General features: G+C 34.3%; 1 protein-coding gene across 1 annotated transcript; it reads left to right on the forward strand.

Moving 5' to 3' along the window:
* Positions 1-1687: 1687 nt before the first annotated feature.
* On the forward strand, positions 1688-17248 carry LOC5569027 (tRNA (adenine(37)-N6)-methyltransferase). The gene is made up of 5 exons (XM_021844118.1): positions 1688-2079; positions 2135-2267; positions 16254-16637; positions 16697-16954; positions 17018-17248. Exons 1-5 carry the CDS (start codon positions 2009-2011, stop codon positions 17225-17227), a joined length of 1056 nt encoding a protein of 351 aa, XP_021699810.1. The 5' UTR covers positions 1688-2008; the 3' UTR covers positions 17228-17248.
* The last annotated feature ends 2992 nt before the right edge of the window (positions 17249-20240 follow it).

The following is a 20240-nucleotide window of genomic DNA, read 5'->3' on the forward strand; positions in this document are numbered from 1 at the left end:
AACAGAAAACGCAAACAGCATCTCAATGTTTACAACGACAATGATAATTCGTCATATTGAAGCAGTAGGAAGTTTCAGAAAACATTGTTTGAGTCAAAACTATTATGTTCGCACTACGTATGGTAAATAACGAATGGTTGTTTTGTTAACTCAAATTGTTCACCTAACCACGTACTCTGAAAAGAGATAAATGGTAATTTTGATTGATATCTGGTGGGCGTGAAGTAATTCATGGTGGCGTTTACTATTTATGTAAATGGTAAAGTTAAGGTTGCTACCCATGGTACTCATCACTATGTATTTTTTATCAGTGTAGAGTTTCATTTACGTCGGACTCAGGTCAATCCGTTTGCTCTACTTTTACCTTTTTTTTTGTGAAGAGTCTCCAATTTTTAAATAGGTCATCTAACCAGGGTTGCACTACCTACATCGTGCTAGAAGGGCTGTCATGTTATCGTCATCACAATCACATTCTGATATGTATGTTACTATAGTGAGCCATCATGCACTAGCAGTGAGTGGACCTGAGCTATCAACATCCAATTCGTTAAGAAGAGACTACCTGAGTACCGAGCTCCAAAATGTCAAATAATTTGAAAAAATCAAATCAAAACAAATAATTCTCTACCATATTGAATTGAACAATCAATCAGAAATAACATTTAAAGTTAATAATTAATTAATTCGGTTTTCTGACATCAGCGCGAATAGCGTCCTACTACTAGGGGAGAGGTAAAATGATTGAGATAGGCAAATTTTTGCCTGAATTCAAATGCATTTGATAAATTAATTCAATTTACTTCGGAGTTGTTCCGGATTTTTTAAGGTCATGTTTACAATTTTCCATAAAACTAGATCCAATTAAAAATCGAATTCCGAAAATTACTAATATTTCTAACACTCGACATTTTATAGCGATTTTTCAAGAAAACAACTAAAATTTGTTCACATGATGGTCAATCTTTTTATGATTTTAGTCCTGCGCATGTAAAGTTGTGGAAATATCAATTCTTGCATTTGAAATCGTCACTGTTCGGAATATGAGTCATATTCGGAATTGGAGACAAATCGGTACATAATTGGAAATACAATCATGAGTTTACGGAATTGGCCATATTGCAGAAGATTTCCAAAGAAGCTTAATGCGTCCAATGGCATTTAATTTTCAATTAGATCTAGTTTATTGGGAAATTGTAAACTTCACACCGCACAAAAATACAAGTGACAGAAAAAAAACGTGATTTAGACATAATCTCGGAAAATCCGGAACAACTTCGGTGTCTAGTAGCCAATATGCATGACCGAGAAAATTACTGAAACTAATTCAAATTTTCGTCGATTGCTTCCAGATGCATACAATTTTATACATTTTTCGAAAAGCTATAGGCATATGAATTTAGGCAAAGTTTTGATTATCTCAATCATTTTGCTTATCCCCTGTATTTATGTTCCCCTACCATTCCCTTATCCTAACTCTCAGATCCTAACCAACGATCAATTTAAATGGTACAGTTACATTAGTTTCGCTATCTTCCACTATATGTCGCTTGTTGTAGTAAAAGTATGGGTTGGTTATTTTTATTCCTAGCTTCAAGACGCGCCCTTCGCAGCCACGGTGCAGGTATGCAAGGTATACTTGTTTTACCTGCTAAAGGCATGCTATTGTTGCAAGTTTTGTTTTTCAATTTGGATGATTTTGAATCAAACAAATTTTGAGGTCAAATTGTGCATGTTCATAGAGCATTACGAACATTATTTATCAAATCTTTCGACAAACTGCAGAGCAGCTGGACAATAAATCAAACATTATGGTATCATCACACATATCAACATGAACAAACAGCCTACTGCGTGGCAATACAACGTTAGCGCCGACAGTTTGTGTACCATATTTATTATGGCAAGGCAACTTCGAGCCGTGTCGATAAGTTTGACACTGTCAGCTGTGTTGTTGTTTTCATTTGAATCATCAAAAATACCAATCGCATCTCGAAAGTAAAAATCAACGATGAGCGAAAGTAGTGTTGAAATTTTGAAAAATCAACTTTCTATTGCGAGAAATGAAATTAAAAATCTGAGGTTGGTTCCGTTACAGTTTGTATGGAAGTTGAGTTTTCTAATATTTCTGTTTTAGGCAACAAATAAGTAATCTGCAACATGTTCACCAGAAAGACATTCAGAACATAAAATCCACACTTGAAAGCTTCAAGTGTCACTCTTGTCTATCAAATACCGGCACAAGATCAAAAGAAAAGGATGTTGAAAACGTAAGTGTAAGCTAAAATTAAAGTTGTTCAATCGTATTACTAAACGCTTAAAAATAATTTACAATATAAAACTTCGATAAAGACACCAAATTGGGTTCTCCTAGATACGTTTTATTTCCAATTTAAAACATATGTGATCTCATTCAAAACTTTGAGCGTGTAATTCAGGCCTGCCCAACCTTTTTGGCTCTTTTTCGACATACATGGTTGGTGCGTTCGCAAGAATCAACCGATATGAACAAAATTAGTCTCAAATGTAAGCTTTGTAGCATATCTGTCTAATCCATGCAGAAAATTTTAAATTTATATCAAACTCTTCGCTAGCGATGCAAGCAAAGGGAAAAATCAGTCCGGCCCGCGGGCGGATCATTTTTTGGACTTAATTGCATCGCTAGCGAAGAGTTTAACATAAATTTAAAATTTTCAGCATGGATTAGACAGATATACTACAAAGCTTTCATTTGAGACTATTTTTTTTTCATATTGGTTTGTTCTTGCAAACGCACCAATTTAGGGTAAACAGGTATAATACGCCCCCCCCCCCTAAGGAAAAACTGCTCTATCGCAGTGGCAAATGCATTACTTCTATAGTTTTTGGTGTCAAAGTGTTATTTACTTAGTTGGTCATGCTCTGCACGCAACTTTCTCTTGCCAGGAAGCTTCTAAATAGGGTACGAGACGTTTTCTGTAAATGGTCCAAATTTTGACGTTTCAAAACAAACCGGGCAATATGCCCCTCCCGTAGAAAACGTTCCGCAGCGTTGTAGAAATGTTTCCAAGGAGAATTCCACCACTTGCTAAGCTTAAAAGGGTCCATTAGCAGTCGTCTTCCGGTAAAAGTTTTTGTAATAAGTTCAATATTAAAGGATGGGCTTCATTTACAACGAGGCTTGCCCATCGGACCCAAAATTTTACGCCAAAAAGCTGATTTTCGATATTTTTGGTATTTCTATTGGTTGTTCATACTTCCCAAAGATCTTATATGCGCAACATCATTTTTTTGCGGCTATTTAAGATATGTAATCATATTTACGTGTTAAAGAAGCCTCAATCCATTGAAAATGTAGTGGGGCGTATTGCCCGGTTGGGGCGCATTATACCTATTTACCCTATGTCGAAAAAAGGCCAAAAAGGTTGGTCAGGCCTGGTGTAATTGGAGAATTAATGTTGTCACAGACGGTGCATGACCCGGACTACTTAGATCGTTTTTACCGTACCATTCAGGGCTGGAAATGCATTAGCATTAGATAGGGCAAATGTACCATTAGTGGTGAACCTAAAGGAAAACTGCTAAAACACGGTGATAAAATCATAAAATATATGATTTTAACGTATCAGTCGATAGATTTTAAATCCTTCTATCATTTTTTGGCCTCAAGTCATTTGGTCCATGGCAAAAAACAACACTCTAAATGAACTTCCGTAATCAAACTCTGATCCTCAAGATCAGTAGTCGAGAAGCTTGACCTCGGGGCTATAGCACATAAGTAATTGCTTGGCATCAAATGCAAATGTTGTTTGAAACACGACTGCGTTGATGACATTTGATAGCTGTTTTCTTCAATCATCATCCATCATTGAAAAAGCAAAGCTACTATGTTCAATTTTGTAACATGTCAGCAATTGCGCCATTAGGCAGCAGCTCTAAATGCAGGGAAATGAGGAATGTCGTATTTCCGATGATTTTTTACAAATTATCTGTAATTCGGATACAAAAATGATGTACTACAATAATGTTCAGAAATGACAAAGGAATGATACTACGGTTGAACTTCTATGATTAGGCATGAGGTTAAGAATCTCATAGAACAAAAACTGTAGAGAAATGTATGTTTTACAGGTACTTTAATGAACAGAAATCAATTTTATGAGGTCAAAACCATCTCTAATCGGCATACAGTGTTCTCAAAAGTTGTAAAGTACTAATAATACGTACAACTAGTGGTATTTATTTTGATTTTCATTTTTCCAAATTCTCGTTAGAATTTTTTGAATGTAAAAAATAGCCAAAAAACACAAATTCCACTTGAGGCACCTCCTAATCTTCTTCAAATTGGATAGAAATTTGTCTGGTAGTTTGTTTTAGTATTGCAACTAGGACTAGGGGGTGACTAGTTAAATCCCAGACATTTTGATTTTTGTGAAACTGTCTAGTACTGATGCACCACTATAGGTGCAAAGGAGCAAAAATTTTAAGCAAAATAGTTGTTTTAAATAGTTTTACGGTTAAATTTCATGAATATTATTGTATTACTTATATCATTTTCGCATCGTACATCAGGGAAAAATATCACATAATCATTTATTACTGCGTAACATGCCAAAACACACTACCTCCACTATTGGAGCTACCTCCACTATTGGAGCTACCTCCACTAAGGGAGCGTTTGCCCTAGTAGGCTTGAATTTCGTGAAAATCACGTGGCTTTCCTGACTACAGTAGTGAATCTGTGAAACGTGAATTTCATTAAGTAGCCTTTGTTGGGTGCACGAATTTTCTAAATCAGTAGTATCATCGCAGGCTACAAACGCGGGAAATGGACCGATGCACGAGTTCACTATTTTGACATTTGAGCGGTGCCGAGTTCACTAGTTGCCATGGTCACGTAAATAACACGGCACTTCTAAAACGTCAAATAATGACCTCGTGCATCGGTCCATTTCCCGCGTTTGTAGCCTGCGATGATACTACTGATTTAGAAAATTCGTGCACCCAACAAAGGCTACACCCAAAATAAATCGGATGGCGGATTTCCCTCCAAACGTATTAGGTGCTAAATCCACCTATTGATGGTAAGATTCGCCTCCTAAGCGTAGACGGGCAAACCCGTCAATTGAAATCGAGCACATTGGACTTGAAAATTCGAGCAATCTAAATGTGTACGCCCGACCCACACAATTGCACAACCAATCCGAAGACGAATGATGGCATCGGGAACGCACACTTAGGCAAATGGTCACGCGGCAAATGGATGGTGGACATGTCAGAGGAATGGAATGAATATTGCAATATAAAACGCTTTATATATTGCTTTTGTCACTTCTCCCATCAAGCCGTCGATGGCTACGTGGAGTTAGCACTGGTCTGAGAATCAGGAGGTCCTTGGTTCGAGTTCGGATAGGCGCGGATTATATATTTTGTTTTTATTTTTTGGTTCTTCAGGCAAATTTATGAAATTCAACCCGATTTCTTGTGACGAATTATCATAATAGATTCCGGTCCCTGTATTTCGATAGTCCATTTGCTTGAGTGACTATCGAATTAAGGTACCGTGTGACAAATGGATAAAGGAAATCGTATAGAGAGGGTTCTTAAAAAAATAAAATGAATAAGATCTACTATATTTTTCAGATTGTTTCCTACTAAATCTATGCTATATTTAAATTTTATTTTTGTGCCAAAGTTCAGGGTAAATATTGAAAATTTTGGAAACTAGTGGGACAAGTGAAAATATTGTCGTTTTAAATGACTGAACTGAAACTAAAAAAATAACGGTCAGATCTGTGATTTCAAATGGCCTTTTTTGTTAGTGTATGAATACACAAAAAACCACACATAAATCATAAACATTTGGTTCTGTTTAAAACAATTTTCTTTAGCTAAGTTATTATTGAAGTTAAGTAACAATGTTACTTTTAACTGCCCATACTCGCATAACAGTCCCATTTATATATGAAATCCCATTTAATATGGGACTGTTTTGCGAGTATGGGCAGTTAACATCATCGAAAATCAAACACCATTCTATTTTACCGATTTTCTACTACTCATTTTATATAAAGTTAATTTATCTCTTTTCGAAATAATGTATTTATTGCCTTTATCGAGCGGTTTTAACCCGCTCAATAGGTCAAAAGTCTGGACAAACATTTCAAAAGGGCACATCGACATTGGTAAACATTGGCTTTGCAAGACGCTGTTGAGCCCAATTCAACTCGATCGCGCTCTCCAATATTACTATCAGGAAGAGCTAACATCAATCTTTCTGATAGTGGTGTTAGTTTGCGTGGGCGGGCTGAAAGGGGCTCAACAGCACTGTTTCTAAAAAAAGGCTCAAGACCTCTTGGGCCCTTTTCAAATGTTTGTCCAGAAGTGTCAAAATTCTTGTACCTACTGAATAAGTCATTATTTGAACTTAGTATCCAAACTCATGCGTCATCCGTTGAAGCCATTCAGAACATTACGATGTACATGTTTTTTTTATTTCTTTATTAGTATCATTCCAAACATTACATTCATTTCTTATATCTAGGTGTTTTGTGTTAGACAACACTATCATCCTAATTTGGTAAAACACATTTAAGATTTTATTAACATTTTGTTAACAACATATTACATATCATTCAACTGCTACGGCAGTTCAGATTTTTTACAGGTGAGTTGATTTCACCTGCTTATAAGAGAAAAAAGAACACGTTTTCAATTTCATTAACCTAACAAACCCTAAATATATAACGCATTAATCGTGGCGATGTACATGTTGATTCCAATTAGCTACCCCATATACCCGATTGCCCCAAGGCTCCGCCACAAGAAATTTGCCTTGACACCAAAATATGAAAAACAAAAAAAATCAATGAAGACTGGGATTCGAAACCGCAACCTTAGGATTGACTAACTTAAGCCCTCACCACATGCCTATCACAGTTTCTCATGTACAGAGTGTTCTACATCAGACAAAATGGAACCATCTTGTCACGGAGGACAACCTGCAAGAGGAGCAAAATACAACACCCGTTGGATAGCCAAGTGCGAGAGGGGGTGAGATGATACGTTCTATAAATATATTTAAAGGACCAACGCGGTGCTGCCGGAATTCCTTACTTATACCAGAGTCAAAATCTATAAGTTTGTATATCTATATTATCGGCAATGACTTATACATTTGCAGTGGAAATAGAATTTCATGCCGTGCGTGTTGGATTGGGTAATATATTAGGGAGATACAAATAAACACACTTGACTATAACAGTCGGGCACTCCATAAGCAGAATTTTATCGTTGACGTTTGCTGATTGATTAACTTTTCATTTATTTACATTTTGGTCTCCCATTAGTCGCATGGTTGGGGACGGTATGAGACTCCTCGAAGTAGGAGACCCAGGATATGTGGGATTTGATTCATTTGACGATGTTATCAAACATCTAAGTGTGCATACAGCAAACTGGATTACCGTAATTCTTTCGCAATATTAAAAGTGGAACAATTATCATGACATGGATGTTTTATGTATCTTTTAACAATTACTTATCAAAATAGAGGCCGTTGATAAACCATGTGATCATTTAGCGGGGAGGGGGTATCTAGCCAAAGACCACGGTCCACCCATTTGTGTTTCAAAGAAAATTCCACCATCAACTAAACCTGAAAGGTTTCATTAGCAGTCGGATGGTTCAAAATTTAAAAAAAGTTTTAAAATTCAATATTTCATATCTTCTTTACCAACAACGATTTGAAGACGATTAAGATTTCTACGGAAATTACTATGATAAAATTTGAAAAAAAAATGTTCCCCACATGATAGTACTGTAATGTTAATACAAAATTATCTCTAAGTGAAAACTAATTCCTCAAACAATAATAAGGAACACTACAGTAGAAACAAATCTTTTTTGAGCTAATTTTGTTAGGGATTTTTGCAGAAGTTTGCCACACTATAATCTCACATTTCGCTTAATAATAGCAAACCAATTCATAAATATCTCTTCTCCCATTTTTCAAATTTCCGTTTCATTCATGAACAAAAGAAACACATAATCATTGGGAGAGCTGGAGTTATTCGTCAAAACCACACAAAAGCACGAGGGGGGAGGAGGTGACTGAAAAGTCAGGAAAAATGTTCACGTGGTTTATGGACGACCCCTAAGAAAGATATGGGGAATGGAATTTCAAACTTTTTTAAATTTTAAACCGCCATTATTAGCAGTCATTTACATTTACCGTTATATTTTTTTGTAAAGAAGATGCAATAGTACCTAACTGGAATTTACAGAAATTACAATAAGGCTTAATTATCGCACTCAAAATTTTACACCAAAGCCAGATTTTCTATATATTTGGAATTGATATACATAAATAATACTTCTCAAAAAACTTATGTGCACAACATAATCGCAAAATAATGGTGAACGCGTCACGAAATGATTTCTTATACCCTTAAGTGTTTTTTTTTTGGTGTTGGTGTTCATTCAGAGGTTTGCCAAGCCGCATAACTAAATAAAACTCGTGAAGATCTTTTCCGAACAATATTTTTTCTACATCCCAGAAAATAGGGTGTCTTTGAGCTTGTTGTGATATACATATTTGAAAATAGTAAATAGGCAAAGAATGTTCGTAATTAATAATAAAGGGAACGCTCATAGAACATTCCGCCGTGGATCAAGCTCTGTCCCAGTTGGAACGAAACACTTGAAGAAAATTACTTAGTAAAAGAAGGGAAAATTTTGAAATTTTGAAAGTGTACATCAAAACATTATCGAAAGAATGGAAAATTGATTAAAAAAGTGTTTTTTCAACATATCTCGAATAGATATCATGTGTTTGTTATAAAATTATTTCTATAGAAATATTAGCAGGTTCCAAAGTAATGATCATTCTAAATGCGTTGCTTGCAAGAATTGATAAATCAGTAATATAAAAAAATGTTTATGTCTAAGCTTTACTAAATTTTATCTTATAATCTTATATGAAGAACAACCTATTTTTAAAAGAAGGCAAAATTTATTATTAAAACATTAGGTTATTGGACGCCAAAAATTATTGTGACATAATAAAACGAAAGTACATAAAAAATTGCGTTCAGAATCATCGGAGTAACTGCAGTAATCGATTTCTCTTTTCGCTGATAACTTGAGCAGATCAATGTTATCGATTGTTTCTTTTATATCAGTTGGAAACAAAAAAAACAATATCTAAAAACAATATAGCTCCAAAGAACAGCCTATGCATAAAAGAAGGCGAAATTCATTTAAATTTTAAATCTTCAGTTTTTATATTTATGGTTACATTTTATTTTGAAATGTTTGAAGGAAGGGTAAATTTGTGCTAAATATTTTATTTATTTATTTATTAATATATCAAGATCTTCAGTGCAAAAAAATATTCCAATAACGCAACTCCAAAAGGTTTGTTCATAAATTTCATAACGCGAAAAATAAGAAGAATAAATATTTGAAAGAAGGGATTTCTGGATAAGTAATGAAATAGTTTTGGCAATAACTTTCCCAATATGTTTTAGTTTATTCAAGAGCATAACATTGTTGCATTAAGTGCCTTTTCTATATCAACTGACTCTAAAATAAGCCTGATGTCGTCAGAGGGATTCAATAAAACGTAAAAACGAATATCATCTTGAGACGTCCTTGGTTTCAGACTCATTATGCCAAACGACTTTATGTCAAATGATTATTATGCCAAACGACTATTTGCCAAATGACCTACCACCAGATCAACTCTATATTTACTTGTAATAATAATGCTCAACTTATTGTCGATTTAAAGTCATGCTTTAGAGCATTCATGATGTCAAAAGTATGTATCATTGCTTGACAGTTATCGAATGAGTACAATAAAACTTATTTTAATCTGCATTTTATTATGCATATAAAAATAAACACACATTGTTTGAAAATGTATTGAAAAATATGAAGTTGGTGCAGTCCCATATTGAAAAATAGAGGCATACCAGTCTCCATATAAACAGCTCAACATATTGTCGATTTAAAGTCATGCTTTAGAGCAGTGCTTCCCAAACTTTTTCAACTTTCGCCCCCTTGAGACCAATATTCATCTGAAATCGCCCCCCTGATATGTGAATTCAAGATTTTATTTTAATTTGTTTTAATTAAATATGTACATTTTAAAATATTTTCTTAAATATCGATAAACCCCCGATAAATAATTATTTTCAAATGATCCAGTGTTAGCCTTTTCGCCCCTTTCTGGATTTTTCGCCCCCCAGGGGGGCGAATTCGCCCACTTTGGGAATCGCTGCTTTAGAGCATTCATGATGTCTAAAGCTAGTGGACGTAGCATTTTGAATCATGTCGGTAAAAAGAGAGGCGCAGAAAAAAATGGCATACAATTATTTTTTATCAAACTTTATTTTTGTTTGACTTATAAACTTGGTTTATAAAATGATGATTCAGCTTCAAAACATTCATCAAGATTGAAAAAAAAAATCTAAGAAATTTTAGATTTTCTTGATAAATGCAATCAAACAGATTTTTCAAAGCTTTAAATAATTATGTAAATATTATATTATATTCGTGTCTTAATTGATAAATTTATATATAACCAAAATCAAAGTTTAATAAATTAATTAAAATTCAATGCTTCAACTACTTGGGGTACATTGTTTTCTCATTTGTTAACAAGTCATAAAGTCAGCCGTTTTCAAGAGAATAAAATATGCTCGTTTCGGCAAATATTACATGAAACAAGATATTTATACCGTGTATTATGCATTCAATGTTGCAGGAGATCTCACTCAATCAACTCATCGATTTGTTGTGATGTATCAATGCTCTTGATGGAATAACCTGAATATTAATGAGGACAACAGATTCGAGTGATATCGAAATTGCCCTATCATTCAATTTTATTGATAACTTGATAATTTGATAATTTTTTATTATTTAACTGTTTCATTATAGGTTGTGTAGGTTTATTTTAGTATGAGGAACGATAATGAAGTTAAGCTGAAATATTAATAGAGATAAATAATTTGTATAACAATCGCTAAAATTTTCTAAACATTCCAAATATATCAAGTGTAATCTTTTCTATATCTGGCCACTGATTGCTAAATGGATTTTAATTTGGATAATAATGACGAAGATTCATTTCGAATTAATATATTTTATTGTTCATTTCCATTTAAATCTATTTCCTAACAAAGAATAATTTAAAAAAAAAACAATCTTCTAATAACGAAATTTCTGTTCAAAATATATTGTACCCTAACTCAACAATAACGAGCTTCATCAATCCAATCAAATTTTTTTTCACATTTTCTATAGTAAACTTGTTTGTCTTGGTAACAACAGCAAAAGTAATACAATTTAGCCTATATGAAACTGGACACCAAAATTATGTAACAGGAAATGTGTTTATTTGAAACTGTTTTCCAAATTACTTTCGAGCGCTACTGTATATCATACTGTTAGATTAGATTATCCTTACATTTTAGTCAGTAATTAATATCAAATTTTGTATTGTACTTCTGAATTCCATTTTTTTGTTTCAACCCAATCGCTGTGGAAAACTAATAAAAAATATAGAGGGGGGGGATGGGTTGTGCTTGATATGCCAAAGAGGAGTATCAGCATTTGTGACGAAATGGGACGAGAGGGGAGGGGGGTGTAAAAAATCAGTGAAAAAATGCTACGTCATTTATGGACGGCCCCAAAAAAAAAATAATGAACATTTGTATGAGAAGGAAAACTTCAAAGTTTGAGCGCTATTTTCTCAGTGCCTACTTTTTTCAATATGGGACAGTTATGCCTTTATGGGCAGCATAAGTTGTTCTTAGAAAAACTTTTTTTATTGAAAATGTCTCCATCATGAAATTTTGTCCTGAACAACTAATTCCTATCCTATAGATAGTCAAAATCAAAAATGATAAAAAAAGGATCATTGCGTTATATAAAAATGAAATTTTGTTTTTATTTTTTCATGATAAAAATAAAAATCAGTATATATGTTCTCTTGACTTCTCCAAACGGGTTACTACAATCTCCCCACTGAACGTTCTGTTCTAAAATCAACAGATCGGTGCCATAATTCTTCAAATAAATTGCTTGCAAAAACTCATAGCCAATTTTCAGAAGTTGTTCTTGAATTAAAATGATCGATTCATCTCTATAGAAAACTCTTTTACTATTATACTAAAACTATGGGTACAATTCAATCTCATATATGGGGCACGGTTTCTTATAATTTCGGCTCATTCTGGGTAGCATTCATCAGCATTGAATCGATATTTTTTTATTCCACAGAGTTTTCATGTTTTAAAGACCTGGGTGCTGCGAATTGAATCCCTTTTTATTTTCAAACAAATCTTGAAACATGCTTCTTGTGAAGAATTGAGTTTGTCGTATTTGTCCCTCAAACGTCACTTTGAGTTCTCTGTTTATCAAATTTCGCTCTCTGATCTTTCTCTGGAGAGCTTGAATGCGTCCTAGATCGAATGACTTTCTCATTGTGAAATCGGCTAATAGTGGGTCTGCAAGAAGTTCGTGGATCTATTCCATTTATATTTATGTGACTGTACCTTTGGATTACAACGCTGAGTTCGTTCAAAAGTTGCCGGAGGAGCAATTGAAAGGATCATGTCGATGGTTTTATTATTCCGGCCGTAGCATACCCCCTCAATCAAGAAGGTGGGCTAATAAGATGTATAAACTCGATTCCTAGCATCCAACCGAATAACATCGAAAACGACGATTCTGATTAATCAATTTCGGAAACACCGATAGCGTCAGCATCTCGAACGCTTCAAATTTAAAGATTATTTGAGTGGCCAAAAGCCAAAAGGAGAAGAATTACTCAACCGACAAAATGTTGCGCATGGAGTGTCAAGTATTTATCCTTGTGTGAATATTAGGTACACTGTTGTTGAAATAAGTCTTAAATATTATTTAGACTATTAAACAATTTGTTGCAATATAAAGAAAATAACAAAAACAAATATATTTTTTTGTCTCTGAGATTACAATACTTTCTCACGAGGTCACATTATTCTCTCACAAGTAACATAACCACAATCTGGAATGTTTGGCTCCGACAATCAGGCTCCCGCTTGACAAGCAAATTGAGTCAGACCGCAGCACCCAGTTAAAGACTATTCATTTTATAAAGAGGACACCTTGTTTATGCAATATCTTTTTTATCATGTATATAGGCCTATAGCAATGGAGTATTAGAGCGATGCAAATTTCAAAATTTTTGCTCCCCTATGCTTAAACGATTTAATTCATGATAAAAAGCATCCTCCCAAAATTTGAAGTGATTCGGAAGAAATTTGACTGTGCACACGCCATTTTATATGGAGATTACTATGGAAAACGCCAACCTTTTGTGTTCAGCCCTCTATCTTTTCGTCATAATATTTTATGGAAAAGTGAACACACTCTTCTCAAGTGAAATTCTTCCAGCTACAACTTTGCCGAAGACCACATTTTGATTGGACGTCAGGAAAAATTGTTATTCATCATCATGGAGTGGGTTTGCCTTCAGTAAGCTTCTCCCACTGTTCGGCAGGCAACAGTGGTGCTCCTGGCGGGAAGAATATAGATCAAAGTAATCCAGGCTACTATGTTCTATAGCAAAAAAGCAGTGTTGCTCTGAAAGTAATTGAATGATCATCTCAGCATGGTTTAGACTTTGGAATCAAGAATAACAAATTATCCTTACGTCCCAACAAAATGTGGTCTTCGGCAAAGTTGTAGCTGGGAAGATGTCACTTGAGATGAGTGTGTTCACTTTTCCATAGATTATTATGACGAGCAGTTAGAGGACTAAACACAAAAGGTTTGTCTTTTCCATAGTAATTTCCATATAAACTTCAAATAGCGTGTGCACAATCAAATTTTTTCCGGATCACTTCAAATTTTGGGAGGATCATTTTTATCATAATTGACATCGTTTAAGCATAGGGGAGCAAAAACTTCAAAATTTGCATCAGTCTAATGGAGTATGGTTAGAGCCTAAATTTGGGCGATTTTGCGTTCATTAATATCATGCGTTTCTCAGCTTATTATTCATACACCAATGGCATATTTATCAACAGAGAAATTTCTCTGTCCATGTCATAATTTTGCAATTGAACATAAACATTATTAATCTTTGAAAGAGGTTTTTGCTTGAAAATTCTGATGGAACGTGGCTAGCCACGCTGGGTTAGCTAGTTTATCAATGAAATCATAATCGGTTGTCTGTGCATCGTAAAACTATTATTTTCCTCTTATATGGAAATATAAGATCTTACAAAGAAGAACAAAGAAGTTTCTACAAAAACTTCCTAGAAGAGATGTTCTTCAAACTTAAACAATATTTTTCACATACCAAAAATCCGAATTTTTATGAATGAATTGTGTTTTGCTATACTCAACTATTATACTTGGCTCCAGACCTACCAATCTCTGACAAGGTTGACCATTCTAAACATTGTTCCTTATTCGTGTGAATTATAATTATTTTGATGGCTTTTTTGTTATAACACCATCGTGCAATAATATAATAGTCGAACGATACTGAATACAGAAAACCGATTACGATTTTATTAATAAATTTTAAAGATATAGCATGCACAAGATGTCCACTTTATAAAATGAACAGTCCTTGAGTAAGTTCTACAATAGAGAATGTGGCTACTCTGCTGGTAGGTGATAAATTATTAGGAATATACATTAAACTTGTTCAACATACGATGATTAACGCTTTACAGAAGACTTGACTGTATATCTTTATTTTGCTGGGGATAACACATGTTCACATGTTTATCAATAGCATGACCAATCATACGATGCACATGAAACATGAAACCATATCGACTTCGGTTACAAGTTATTTCAGTAGTAAGTTTGGAGCAGTAGATAAATAGTGTGCTAGTCAATCCGATGTTCATGGTTCTAATCTGGTTTGCACCCTTTCGGTTTTTTGCGTATTTCCATACTACCAATACATGCACTAAAAGGGCATATGTGTGGGAAGTTTTATTTTTAATACATGTGTTGGTGATGCACGCACATGAATAAAAATATACAGATGTGATTACACCCAGAATCGATCCATGGTCATGGGCGTGAGGATCGCACACCACACCACAGCACTAAACCCGTTTGTTGGTATGCGGGGTGCAAAAAGCATATCAAGTTGTACTTCCCCATTTGTACCGCAAAAACTGCTCGACTCAATGACCGGATTATCTGCCTATCAATAGACGCTCAAAAACGTCATGTCGCTCAGAAGAACACTTTTCCGCCATCAATAGACGCAGAAAACGCCTAAAATGACGGATTCAACTTTTGGGTGTACTTAATGAAATTCACGTTTCACAGATTCACTACTGTAGTCAGGAAAGCCACGTGATTTTCACGAAATTCAAGCCTACTATCTAACGCTAATGCATTTCCAGCCCTGAATGGTACGGTAAAAACGATCTAAGTAGTCCGGGTCATGCACCGTCTGTGACAACATTAATTCTCCAGCTTTTGAGGAAGCTTCACATTTTCAACATTAGGCAATAATGAAATTATTCTATTGGGAATGTTTTTCTTTTCCTTGTAAAAGGTTTCATTTGTACACGGAGAACAAAATATAGTGTTCGGAATCATTTTTGCGGTCAATTTAACTATATTTTAAGGTTGATTTAGAGATAACTATACATATAGTTGATTTGACAGTATATTGTTTATAATAACTATGTCATATAGTTGTTGACAACTATATTTTTTATTGTATTTACAAACGTCAAACGTCAAAATTCAACTATATATTAATTGACTGAAAGTAAATTTGATTGAGTTTACAATATTTTGCAATGTTTCTCAACATTTTGTTCTGCTTTATCATCATATCTGAAAAGATTCGTTGCTGCTTTATCTATCAAAAAAAAAAACATTGCAAACATTGCGTATTCTTTCCATAAAATAGTTACGTCAATATAAATGTCAAAAATTGGCTTTTCCGGAGAAACAACTTTGATAATATATATAAGAATTTATTTTGAAAACCCGTTTGCAAAGTTTTAAAGGAATCCTTTAAATACTTTGCAGAAAAATTCTCGGAAGAAATTCTATGAACAGGCCTGGAAGATTTATCGTAGAAATAATTGAAAAAACAGCATAAAGCACGTATTTTTCATTTTTCTTTTTAATTTACTCGATTATAATTTGAGTTAAAATGCAAAATAGTGGGAAATATTTGCAACTATTTTACCAACAAAATTTTACAAACTAAATTTATACAACATTCATTTCAGGGACACAGCAAATCTAATTCAGCAAACATATCGTTTAGTCCGATTGGTATTATCCGTACTGCATTCTCCGATAAACGAGCGGTTCCACGACAGGCAAACGTTGCGTCGAAGCTAATAAGCCGCATCGACTTATGTCCAACAGTTTTCAACAACCCCGAGCATTCAGTTGAAGGATTGGAAAATTTTTCCCACATATGGATAATTTATTACTTCCACCGCAATCAAGCCCACCTGAAAGCAAAAGTGGCACCACCTCGTCTAGGCGGTGAACGAGTTGGAGTCTTCAGCACTAGATCACCCCACCGTCCCTGTCCAATCGGCTTATCACTTGTGGAGCTTGAGAGGATCGAAAATTCCTCTATTTATTTCTACGGTACAGATATGGTAATGATCAAATATATCATTCAAACTATTTCGATAAATAAAACATATTTTCTTTATAGGTTGACGAAACTCCCGTGTTGGATATTAAGCCCTATATACCTCAGTATGACGTTCCAGGAAAAATAAATGAGCAGCAATTTTACAGCTCCAGAGAAGCGCCAGATGGAGAGGAAAACATAGAGCAAGCCACGGCGTCTACTTCCAATAATCAAACGCAAAAAGTAATGATTCCCAAATGGATAGCAAACGGATCAACATTGAATGTTGTGTTCAACGAAAACTCTGAACAGCAAATCATGGAACTAGGTGTTGACAAAGTAATGATATAATAATGAGATGAAATGGGCAAATCATATTCAATCTTTTCAAATTATTTTCAGAAATCCATCACTGACATTTTGCAAGCAGATCCACGTTCAGTCTACTTGCGAACAAAGTATGGATCTCAGATCTACACGTTTCAATTGGGTGAAAACACAGTTACGTGTAAATTCGACGATCAAAACTCAACTGTTAATGTACTGCACGTGAGAAAAGTAGTTAATCTAAGTGACATTAATGATCAATCAGAGGATCATAACGTTGAATAAAAATGACTAGATAAAACTCAACTCCTTTATTTCTAATTCACGAATACATATCACAGATTTTGTTAAGCATAACAAAGTAAAACATATCTGAGCAATTCTCGCTGAAACCAGGCCGCCATCGGCACCCATCGTTAGAATTCCAATTTAATGTCACTGATCGCTAGTTTTCGATAAAACTTAAGGGTGGTCCTTTCTGTTTTCTCAAATTGGTGGACCTCTCGTACGCCAGCTAGCTGAACAGTTTGCGAAAAAGACCATTTTTTGATAAATCTTGGGTATTTCTTCACGTGATATGTCTCATATTTCGCTTGGAACACATAGCAATCTTAGTGGCATCGTATACAGAAAGGATTTAAACAAATCATTTAAACTTGAAAAAAATTTTGCCATCTTGAATTTTGTTGGAAAAATCGTTTTTTCACCATTAGCGCACCGCTAGTTTTGAATTCTGAGATCACCATCAGAAAGCTGAGGAAAAATTGCGTAATATGGGCTACAAAAACTAGGTGAGCAATGGTATTTACCCTATCAAATGAACGATTTTCTAAATCATGTTATACGATTTTGACGTATATGGCGAGTGCAATCGATGCAAACATCATTTTTTGTACAACAAAGAAACAAGTTTTCAATCGTTGGTGTATTATTTGAGACAGATGAAGAATAGAAGTATTATTTTGAGTGAAAATATCTGGCGGCCATCTTGGATTTTGACGCCATCTTGGTTTTAAGTAGTAGAATGAGTTTTCACCTTGATAGCACTCAACATGTTGACTTTAGTGCTACCGTTACACTCATTCTTCTTATTATTCTTCATTTTCCTGACGTTACGTGCCTATTGGAACAGAGCCAGCCCCTCAGCTTACTAGCTTTGAAAACAGAATATCAAATAGGATTTTTTAGCTAGGTAGCTTATTTGCTACCTAAATGATTCTTATGCATATCTTCGAGTTGAAAAATAGCATTATTTCTTTCATTTATTTGGTCTAAAACCATTGATAGAAATGAACAATCAGTTGAACAGCTCAGATAACATAAGAAAGATACAATCTGATTATTTTTTTTTAACGGAGGCCTCATAACTCAACATGATGAGCACTGAGATGGTAAAAAATCATTCAACTGCTGAAAACCAGGATGGCGTCAAAATCCAAGATGGCCGCCTGATTTTCCAACCTCTAAATGATACACCTGTGTTTCGGCATTACGTCCACATTAGGACAAAACCTGCTTCTCATCTTTCAATTTCGCTATGTTTCACATGCATGTTGGGCGGTATTAAAAACGATACTGTATGGCTCAGAAAATCAAGAATGTTTTTTTGCTTCAAAATTTAAGATTCCCGTTTTAAATTAATGAACTTTTGTCAATGTTCTACGTTAAAACTACAGATATTACCACAAGACTTACTTATGTCCCGAAGCGCAATCTATAAGCTTCATTCAATGAACAACAATGCATATGGTAAAAAAATGTTTGTTTAATACAATCAATGTTTCAAACGGGTTTCATTTATTGAATTTATTTATTGATTATTACTGAATTCAAAGATATGTCGAAGAATTATTCTGTTGTCAGAAATCGCATTATTAAAGAAAATTTCCGTAACCTGGATTTATAACTAATAAAGCTGAGTATCAGGCTCGGTTCCAGTAGGGACGTAACGTCAGGAAAATGATGAATACGTAATTCGACATGCTGAGTGCTATCAAGGTGAAAAATTCATTCTACTACTTAAAATCAAGATGGCGTCAAAATCCAAGATGGCCGCCAGATTTTATCACTCAAAATAATATTCTTATTCTTTACTCGACTCGAATGAACCGCCAAAGGTTGAAAACTTGTTTCTTTGTTGTACAAAAAATGATGTTTGTATTGATTGCACTCGCCATATACGTCAAAATCGTAAAACATGATTTAGAAAATCGTTCATTTGATAGGGTAAATACCATTGCTCACCTAGTTTTTGTAGCCCATATTACGCAATTTTTCCTCAGCTTTCTGATGGTGATCTCAGAATTCAAAACTAGCGGTGCGTTAATGGTGGAAAAACGATTTTTCTAACAAAATTCAAGATGGCGGCCAAATTCAAAATGGTCGCCAATTTTTTTTTTCAAGTTTAAATGAAAGCTATGTCCTTTCTGTATACGATGCCACTAAGATTGCTATGTGTTCCAAGCGAAATATGAGACATATCACGTGAAGAAATACCCAAGATTTATCAAAAATGGGCTTTTTCGTAAACTGCCCAAGGAACAATTGGTAGCTTTTAAGATACTTACGTGTTTAATACAAGCTGCATAGCAGCAACCATTGCTGAACAACTTTTTAGTTGAATCATTAATTGAATAAAATTCTTTTTCGGTTATAAAAAAGCTGTTATTCCACTTGAAGTTTGTGTTTTGAATAAGAGCTGAATAAACCTCCGAAAATGCAAATATAGTAGCTTTTGTTCTACAACACATAAGAAGGTTAACAATTGACTGATTGAAAGCTTCTATAGGTTGTAGCCTTCATTTTAGTAAAATATTGAACATTCGATTAACAACAAATCGTACAAAAGTTTCAGTGTCTTATACTTAAAATGTTGACCAGCATGATTAGTAAAACTTAAAAACAATGCGAATAACAGTATATGAGTAAGCTTTTATTCAAGCAAAACAAATCATGTCTTTTTATGTTATTTTCAAATGTTTCAAATGTTTTTCAAATCAAATCTAAGACATGTAGGCGACTATGGATCAACGAGGATAAAGTTCGAATTGGGTTACAAACATCATAATTAAAATTTTCCAAATGTAGTGATCATCATATGCGACGTTATTGATATCGGAAAATGTTACTAATCATACAGTTTAAAATGAAAATCCGAGTATACAAAATAATTTAACAATAATTACATGAAAGTTGTTACCAAACATAGAGTCCAGAGTCACAAATAAACATACATATTTAATTATTGTTGAATAATGGTGACAGCTGAAAAAATGCCCTACAAAGAGCTGAGAAGATG

The sequence above is a fragment of the Aedes aegypti genome, chromosome 2 (assembly GCF_002204515.2).
Source record: "Aedes aegypti strain LVP_AGWG chromosome 2, AaegL5.0 Primary Assembly, whole genome shotgun sequence".
NCBI classification, from domain to species: domain Eukaryota; kingdom Metazoa; phylum Arthropoda; class Insecta; order Diptera; family Culicidae; genus Aedes; species Aedes aegypti.